Source organism: Bactrocera oleae, chromosome 5 (genome assembly GCF_042242935.1).
Source record: "Bactrocera oleae isolate idBacOlea1 chromosome 5, idBacOlea1, whole genome shotgun sequence".
Taxonomy (NCBI): Eukaryota; Metazoa; Arthropoda; class Insecta; order Diptera; family Tephritidae; genus Bactrocera; species Bactrocera oleae.
The window spans coordinates 49,697,295-49,707,636 of NC_091539.1; the positions used below are offsets into that span (position 1 = coordinate 49,697,295).

Below are 10,342 nucleotides of genomic sequence, written 5' to 3' on the forward strand. Positions count from 1 at the left end.
CTTAATAAGCAAAGGCGAAGCGCCAAAGCAAATTAGAAGCTCACAAAATGTAAATGAAAAGCAGAAAGCAACAACGAACGACTAGTAGGTAAGGTGTTTTAGGTTAGCTTTAGAGGTTCACGGCAAAAATGCTGCACTCGACTCATAACATATATATTTTATGTATATACATATATAACATATCTACATCTATGGTATATACATATATAGTACACATACGTATATACACGTGTATGCTGTGTAAGATACAATAACCCTTTGGCATGCGTCGAGGAAGCATGTAAAAAATTAAACGCATTCTAGAGCTTTCACTTATCCCACAGCGCTTTCGCCACGCGCGAACGGAAGGAAGAGACAATTGAGCTTAATAAGACAGTAAATGTGCGCACGCTGTCAAATTTATAGCTTATGTGTAACAATAAAAACACCAACAACAACTACTTAATGCACGCAAACAACAAAACAACCTCGGCGACTCATTTCGGCGCTGGCTGCGCGTCTTCAAGCTTAATTGTCAGTCTACGCACACATATATACATACATTCTCGCTTGCATATGTATGCGTGGTTGACGTCAAGCACTCACGCCACAATATCCGCCACTTGGCCATAAAGCTTTCACCTTCGCACGTTAACACCTGCAAAACCAAACGCGCCCGAACACACAAACGCCAGCAAGATTGTTGGCAGGACATTTCGTTCGCGCAAATTTATGTCTAAATTTTCAAACTTCGCGGCGTGTGTAGATTTGTGTGTGTAAAGGAGTATCTGTGAATTTACATATTCGCGCCTGAATGAACTCTTTTGCCATATGAACTCGCAAGCAGCCGCAAGAAAATTTAAAATTCATTTCTTTCGTTATTTTAATTTTGAAGTTTTCCAAACACTTCAGCTCCAGCTTCAGCAATTTGGGCACGTCGCGAAGATGTTTGCAGCGCCGTGTCACGCAATTAACACCTCATCTGCGTACTAAATTACTTTGCGCCGTCCACCTTTGACTCTGGTGTTCGAACTTGAGTTGGTGTTGGTGCTGGTAAAATTATGCAATCGTTTCGACAAATTGCAAGAAACTTTGCCTGCGTCTCTTTTAAGTGCGATGGAAATTAAAGCGTCTTTGCAATTAGCTCTTAACGTATATTTTGTTCCTTTTGTTGTTGTAGTCTTTTACGCAAATTGCTTGCTTAATTAATAAGCGTGATGTGCTCCTTCGCCTTAATGTAAGCTTTTACACACGCACCCACAATGAGTTATGAATAACTCTTCGCTTTTATATGACGCTTATTTCAAAAATGAGGAGGATAAATGGAATATAAATTTTTAATAAAATTTTCAGTAGCAATAAAGTTTAAAAAATCAATGAATAACTTTGACATCTACCAACCGATTTAAGGTGCATACACATAGTGTGACAGCCTAAAAAAGGACGGCTCCGTGGATATCAACGTAAAAACTAAAAATTCTCTACTAGAAGATATTGTCCACATAATGGCCTACAGTCTGTCAAAATCAAGGTATCGGGTTTAGCAATATGGATGATATGATTTCTAAGCGTCGTTTCGACCATTTTTAATATGACACGATCTCGAATTTTTTTTATTGTATTCAGTAATGTTTACAATTTCATCACGGAAAGATATTATATTTTATTATTTGGAACAACTTGAAAGCGATAACGATTTTTTTAAGATAATCATCTTCTCCGATGAGGCTCATTTCCATCTGAGTGGTGCGGTAAACAAACAAACAGTCGTTCTGGTGCGAAGAAAATCCACAAATTATTTATGAACAACAATTACATTCATCTAAATTGACAGTTTGGTGTGGTTTTTGGTCTGGTGGAATCATCGGTCCGTACTTCTTTCGAAATGAAGCTGGTGACACCGTTATGCTTTAGAAGTCAATATTGAATCTGAAAGCACAGACATACGACTTGATTTAGTAGAAATAGTACTCGAAATTGGGTGAATCGAATTCGTTGCTGCAAAAGAAGTCGTGGAGGCCATTTGGTTGATGTTATATTCAGAACTTAACTGTATCGATTGTAATTCACATTAAATAAAAACATTTAAATTTCTTTAACATTAACACTTTCATTGGAAGACCTAATAATGATTGAATCATTTATCTCAAAGTAATCACTCACTTTGAAATATATATGTGCTTTTGAGAAAGACGTGTTTAGGATGGTGCGCCCTAACTGGAATACGGTTGTTTTTTTATGGAATCCATGGGAATTGTCAGAAGGCAGGGAAAATGTTATAGCTTCAGATGGGCAATACTCTGAATAATATAATGTAAAATGTGTTTCTTAAGTAAACGTTCAAAATCTGAAAAAAAAAATCGCCTGAATATATCAGAGTTACAAACTCACGATAGCTCTTCTTAAATACCCGATAAATAAATCGTAGCAAAGTGCGGCACGGCAAAGATATATAAGAATAGCTCTTGGGTTGATATTCTGACCATGTTTTTGTAGCAACCGATTAAAGAAAAACTTTTCATGACATTATACGATAAAGTGAGGGTTTTTAAAGACCGATTCTAAACGTTTGAACAATTTTAAAACGTCCTACTTTTGTAACAAAAGGATTTTCTCTAAGATTAAGCAAAATTATTAAAGTTGACCCCAATCGAAATAAGAAATATGTTTAGTATTTTCATTTTTCACTCCATAATTAACTACAAAACCATGAAAAGTTCAATTCAAATAAAAAATCACATTTCTCAATTGAAATTCAATGAAAATTGTACTTCTTAGCCCCACTAAAGTCTTACAAAAAAAAACAATATTTTTGGAATAAGGTTTAATAAAGCACGTTACACCAGTGGGGGAGAAGCAAATGTAAAGAATTTGTTTCCATTACATATGGTATTTGTCAACTCACGGCATGTCAAGTCAGCGCAGGCAAGCCACACAAGTCACCAACAATACCACTGCTTGGCACGACAGATCGAACTGGCCACGCCACACCACAAACTGCCGTGGCTAACAATAATAGCAAATAGCAGAGATTTTCAGATTTTCGACTTTTAGCAGCATTTTTCAACACGTCATGTAAATATTTGCATAACAACTCACATTTCGTATTCGTTTACACAGGCAGCGTCAACGAAAGCGCCAATCACCACCACCACGTGGACATACATATGAACATACTCGTGTTCCAGCAGCACGAAGTTACTGTGCTGACATGGACACGCGTCAGGACGTCCAGTGTACCCATCATCATCCTGAACACCACCCCAGAGTCAGAGAGACAGCAGGCAGGGTATGTATGTGTAAACATCGGGATTTTTACGCTGAAGCACCGCCGCCGTCACGTCTAGTGCGGCTGAAGTGAGGCTAATAAATAAATCGGCCAACCAAATTGAGCAGACGTCAGCACCTTTTATTTTGTTGGGGCACAATGGCTCAGTGACTCGCCGTACCGCATGGGGCATAGCATAAATGCATGTGTGTGTGTGTGTGTGTATGTGTATTGCTCTGTAATGCTTCGAATGAATGACTTGCCAACTTGTTGGCTTCATCTCCCTCATACATATTTATGCATGCTTCAGCCTTAGATATGGACTATGGACTATGGACTTGTAAGTTTGCACACAATCGTTGACTTGAATGCGTCTGTGTTTATGTATGTGACTATGTGTGAGGTTTTGTTTAGTTTACAAGCTTTTTCACTTCTTTTTGTTTATTGTTGTTATTATTGTAAAGCAGATCATTGATTTTACATGTTCTGCATAAATAATTGCCTTTGTGATGTTGACTGGTTGGTGGGTACATTGAATTTGGCGTGAAATTGCCTTAATTGCAAATGAAATTAAATGGATTTTACAGATGAATAGACTAAGTAGGACAATGGGGTTTGCATACAGACATGTGTACTTATGTATATTATTTTTACGTGCATGAAATTTGCATTGGTTAATTTTTTTATGCTAAATAATTTATATTTCTTTGAAATAATTAATTTGATTGATTTCATAAAGAATAAATTTGTATAATAGTAAAAATTGTCAACAATTAAACATATACAAGTAGATGTTTAGTAATTGTAATATTTTTGGCCGCTTTCGACTTAAAATCTACCCTTTAAACTAAGCAGACCTTTTTCGTTTAGAATTAAAGCCACATCTTAGCGTAGCATACTATTTAACTCGAAAAATTTGGATATCGCCTTTTGATCTCGACTTACTAATTTAACGAACCCAGTAAGTTTTGACATTTTACCACAACCCTCATACACTTTTTATGTGTAAAACCAAAGATCTGCCGCTTTCTTAAGTCCTCGCCGAGCCCAATTGAGTTCAAATATACGTAAGAACGAATGTTAACTTCGAAGCTATAATACCCTTCACAGGTTATCAACTATATTTTTTATAGTAACTATATCAATATCTAAATCTGAACACGAATGCGGTCGACGGTTTGGATCCAAAGGAAAACGTTTTGCTAGTTTTTTCTAGCCACGTTGATTGATATAAATAATCTTCCAACCGAATTGAAGTTACTTAACAAGAAAGAAAAATATTGAACACAATCTTGATTTTGATCGGTCAGTTTGAACACATATAGCATATGTGTAGTTATCCGATCTGAACCATCTATTCGGGGATTGTAGCTTTGTCTTGGACAATAAGCCATGTCAAATTTCATGAAAATATCTTGTCAAATAAAGAAGTTTTCCATACAACGACTTGATTTTGATCGGTCAGTTTTAATAGCAAATATATGCTATAAAGCTCCAATATCAGCGATACCGACAAATGGGCAGCTTCTTTGAGAGAAAAGAGCGTGTGAAAAATTCAAATCGATATCTAGAAAGCTAAGAGACATACACACTGACGGACGGACGTCACTATATCAACTCAGCTTGCCACGCTAATTATTTTTTATATAAATTTTATAGAGATTCCGTTATTTGCTTCTGGATGTCAGAAGCTTCATAGCAAACACCATTGGAAGGTATAGAAAGCTGACTCAGATGTGATCTAAATCTATTAAAGCACAATGGCGGTTTGAGTTTTCACCCGAAAAATTTTGCTCGGGAATGTCAACTTGATGTAAAAATCACCTTACACAGTTCTTGACGGCACAAACCACCAGAAAGCGTGTCGTTCCGTTTTGAATCATCCACACACTTATCATTTAAACCGAGCGCAATAAATTACTAGCAATAAAATATATCAACAAAGGATAGCTGAACTTTTTATAATAATTTTTTTTTTCAATGAAGATTTAGCGATACAACAGGTTTCAGGATGAGAAGTCGTATAAACTAACAAATTAAAGTGGACTAAGCTACTCCGCAAGGAAGAAGAGATTTATTTAGGGTGCATTTACTTTGATAAGCCAGTGTAGATATGCCGACATTTGCGCTATTATTTTTAACATTTGCTGACGTTTCAGTGACCACACAAGTCATCCTTTGTGTTGCGCCCCCATAATTGCTTTAATGCATGCAACGAAGCGCGGAGAAAACAACAGCAAAGCGCTATCTCAATTTCACTATTCCAATGTATAACTGTTGCCATCTACGTTTACATATAAATGTTGGTTTTTATAACCAGTATACGAAGTGGGCACCAGGGTATTTGCTCTTAAGATTATGCCAATTTATAATTTTCAAAAACCTATATTTTTTGGTTAAAAGTATAGTGCAACAGCATTAAATTATTGGTTTTGGAAAAAACTGTTTATCTGTCTAGGTCGTTGTGTTGTCAAAGAGTTCTGTCAGTCACGTGTCTACTTGAAATTTTAACTGTAGCTGTACTGTGAACATTATCTAATAACTTAGGCAGAAAGTCTGATGTTGAATTTTATTTGGGTTCAGATTGCATGGCTTTTGAAAAATGGTACTCCGAAGATTGAAACATTTTTTCTACACTCAAGTACATAAAGAGGGAAATTCGATACCTTTTTCCTTACTTACAGAATAATTTGTTAAAATTAGATTTAAGGGCTTTAGGCTGGCTTAACCTATTAAGGGGTTATATCCTTTTGTGAGTTTCAAAAAATCGGCTTTTTTTATATTTTTTAAATGGTAATCCGGCACACAGTTTTAAAGATATGAGCGTATTTGTGAGACGTTTTTAACTTAATGTAATCTTTAAACGCGTTTTTCTCGACACGTTGTTTTCAGAATCGGTGAGGAAAATTTCTCCGAAATGGCTGGACCACCTTAGGTATATTTGATCGAAGAAGTAAGATTTTTGATAATAATTTTTTAAGCCACTCTAAAATGAATTAATTTTCACACACAACGCATTTTTGATGACTACTAAAAGTAAAAGATTAGTTTATTTACTATTATTATTGTGATTTAATATAAGTTTCTTAAAACGTGCATTGGGTATATGAAATTCATTCTACTCTTTTTTCCTACTAGAGTGTCATAAATAAATATACATATTATATTCGTATGTATTTCAAAGCACAAAGCAAAAGCTCTTAGATTGTCAAGTACTTTATAACGGTGTATATTCATACATATTGAGTATATGCACATTTAAATGCATAGCAATAGTCGCAAACCTCACGCGCACCTGTGGCTGAAGCTAATGAACATTTCTATACAATTTTTCACACACGCTTTCAATATGTGGAGTATATACAAATGTAAATATATATGTACTAGTGGTGGTGGTGATATGTGGAATGACCAGCTGTGTTGGCAAAGCTCACAAAGTTTTGTCGATTGTCACTCTTTTAATTTATTTCCCTCTCGACAATGTCAATTGTGGCAGCAGGTTAAATAAACTTGACTAGCTGGCGTACTATTTTTTCAACAGCAATTGTGGACCAGCTGTTATATTGTTGATGATTCCTCTCAAATGGAAACATTTTATCACTCGACATTCCTGTTTGTCTTTCATCTTCAAAGTGTGTCATAATGGTGGGATAGGTTGGAGTAATTGGTAAAGTGAAAGGTGAGAGAGTTGAAGAGTAGTTTTTTGTATGTAAATACAATGATGGGATTTAAAAGCAATTTATGGATATACCGAGGTTAGTAAAGTGAAGTTGCTAGAAGCGAAAATGATTGATTTACAATGTAGGATATAAAAAAGCTGAATTTGGCTTATTTTCAGTGAGATTTACAAGTATGTATTGAAACTATATATGTATTATGATTATAGAATGGTGGAAAAAACAGTTTGGAATAATACAGGGGTAATGAGATTGGAGAGTAAATTGAGAAGCAGTGTTCAAGCGAAATATATTTTAGAGAAAAATATATTTATTTTTCAAGTGACTCACACATAGACCTTAAAGGTAGTTTAAATAGTAATAATGGAGGAAAAAAAAAGAGGAAATGAGGAACAGAAAGCGCTTAGATAAATCCACCTCATCAAATCTTTATATACATATACATAGTACACGATAGTTATAGTAAATAATTAAATAGTTATTAACATAACGCTCTTTAAAGTAGAACTGAAAACTGCTGTGACTGCTTCTGATCTACCCTTAGACGGTAAACTTTAGAACCCTAATTCTGTTTTCGTCGATTTGGAAATTTTCTTTCGGCTAGACGAAACCATATCAAAGTGACTTTACTAAATTTTCCTACAGTTCTTCAAATATTATGGATTTACGAGCCAAATTTGACTGGTCCAACATTTGTGTACAACAATATTTATGTTAGTGTGAAGTTTGATCTACATATGTCAATTTATGTCTAACATGTTATGTTGAAAGAAGCAGTGCTTGAAAATCGTCGTGTTGACTTCATAGAGATGACAGAAGATATAAACATCTTTTATGGATTGACTCAACACCTGAATCTTTCGCAAAACCGACGTCGAGTTGAGGTCACAAGAGATATGCTCGACACGTAGCCTTACATTCACCAAACTCATCATTACTGGTGGCGAGAGCTGGGTTTATGAATATGACATTTAAACTGTCCTGAAATCAAAATTCGCTGAATTCACTAAAGGCCATTTCAGTCGAGCCATATAACTTTTGTCGGTCCGGGTCAAATTTGATCATTTTATATTAGAAATTGAAGTGGAATACTCCAATACTTTAGAAGCATTGTTTTTTCATGCATTATTCGAGCATCTTTCTAAAACATAGAAACCCACCCTACCAGTCTAACATAAACGGTGCGAACTTGCTCTGATAGTACTACTTTTAGCCAAGGCACATAAACTACAGATAATTGCTTACTGGAACAAAAATGAATTTAACAAACAAATTACAAACAAAGAAACCACACAAATTACCGAATAAATAGTTTTCTAATTTAATATAATATAATTAAGAAAGTTTTATAAAAACATGTTGAGTAAGATTACAGCCAATCGGAAAGAAAATATGAAATTGTACCAAATTTTCAAAATGTGTAAGAAAGGGACAGCATTTTGTTGACTTGTTGTAAGTCATTGCTTCGAGATCTATTTTCTCAAATACCAGAATTAGTTCAAATACAATATCAACCTGCAAATAATATTTGAACGAAAAAATATATATTTGATGGGACAAAATGAAACTTTAAGAAGTTTTACCTACTGTAAACGTGAACAACATGGGATAACAGTTCCTAAGACACTCCATATTATGTAAATACAAGTATACTGGGCAGCGTTCACCGAAACTATTTTCGAAATGTTATATATCACAAGAATAACATCAAATGAAGCAAAGGTTTTTTATAAATTTGATTAAATGAAGCTCTAGCTTTACACAAGCAGTTCGTTAATCCTTGATAATTAGAGAGTTTTTGACTTCAAGAAAAGGTGTTGATAAACCCAGGAGAACATGGAAAAATTATTGAATTAAAGTCCTGTTAACCAGCAGAGGTTTGCATGAGCCTTAGTAGAATTCTAAGCAGAATTAATTCCGTTGGTTCATTCAGATACAGCTTGATTTGGATTTTATTTTTAAAAAGTCTTCCCACTACAAGCGGCAAAATCAGCGGCTTTGCTTTCTTGCTAACGGTGAGGCCGTTAGTTGAGATTTATATATTGAAGTTACGGAACAAAATGGAGTTTTGTTAAAATTTAAAAAAATTTGATATTTAGAAAGAACGGTTGCAAAAACTTTTTCTTTCCCCACAATTTCATAATTAATTAGGAAGAAACTAATGTAATTGAACTCTATTTTTTCATCAAAATTATTTCGTATGATATCGACTGTTTTGAGCAATGGTTTGACGTTAACAAATAAAGAATATTTTTTTTTTGTTTTCCACCAGTAGTCGTAGTTCGTAAATCACAAGAAGCCTCTAAAGTTTCCATTCCAAAATTCATTCACTCTTCACAAGCTTATTTCCTTGGTCTTACCGCTAATTGCGTATACTTCATGGCATTTGGATAACGTCCATTCCAGAATAGAGAATTATTGTACATGCCGTTTAAATTACTGTAATTTTTATAATTAGGAACCACTGATTAAATCACAACACTAAACTATTTATTTGAATGCCCACCTCCACCAGCAGTCCTTGTACCACCAAGCGCCTTTCCAAATCTCCGCACAATTGTCCTTATATTCATCGTTATCCTGATCGTAGGTGCTGAACTTTTGACCATCAAGGAAGCCTTTCAATGCCTCACCGGCTGTACCTGAAAATTTCCCAAGCACGCTCAGCGCATACTTCTCCTCCGCGTTGCCCACAGCAAAACTTTCATATTTCGCATAGACAGTAGTGCCTGTATAGTCCATTAATTCAATCCACAACTCTTGTAGCCTCACTTGTGTCAATGCATGCAACTTATTCAAGCCGATAAAGAAATTGCCATTCAAATTACCAAAACCAGTCTGATAATCATGCCAATTGCGATAGAAGTTCACCAACTCGCTCTGCCGCCGCTGGATCACCGTCCAAGCATCACCGCCGTTAGGATCTCGCAAGCAATACACGTAGAAGGGGCGTGCCAGCCATTCGGGTAAATATAACTGATAAATGCCACTCTGCGCTGAGCCGGACAAAGCCTCAGCACAACTACTCGGGTAGTTGGGTGCGTATAACAAACTGTTAGGTAGCCTCCCCTTGATGAGAGGGCCATCGGTGACATTCTCAGCGGATTGTGACAAGCAGAAAGTGGCGAAAATTGTAAAAGCGGTTAAAAGTAAATAAGCCATTGCGAACTTTTGGAAGCTAACTGTTCTGTACATGTTATTAGAAGGTGTTTATATTGATATGGTGCTTCGTTTAGGGGAAGTGTTGTAAATTTTATTATCTTATCACTGCTCAGATAAGTTGCCCGTTTCAGTAGAACTCGGTGATTTTTAATGCTTATTTACTCTCACTCTCTGACCAATTGTTTATAAATAATTTGACGATCAAAAATTGCATCCACTGCAGAAGTAGTTAATTGAAACTCACTTATCAGTCATT

At 35.4% G+C, this 10,342-nt stretch overlaps 1 protein-coding gene across 1 annotated transcript; it reads right to left on the reverse strand.

Annotated features, from left to right (window-relative positions):
* Positions 1 to 9,083: 9,083 nt before the first annotated feature.
* On the reverse strand, positions 9,084 to 10,119 carry LOC106618373 (ficolin-1). Its single transcript, XM_014236100.3, has 2 exons — positions 9,431 to 10,119; positions 9,084 to 9,363 (listed from the first exon to the last, which is right to left on the reverse strand). The coding sequence occupies exons 1-2, from the start codon at positions 10,117 to 10,119 to the stop codon at positions 9,267 to 9,269; spliced, it is 786 nt and encodes a 261-aa protein (XP_014091575.2). The 3' UTR covers positions 9,084 to 9,266.
* Between the last annotated feature and the right edge of the window lie 223 nt (positions 10,120 to 10,342).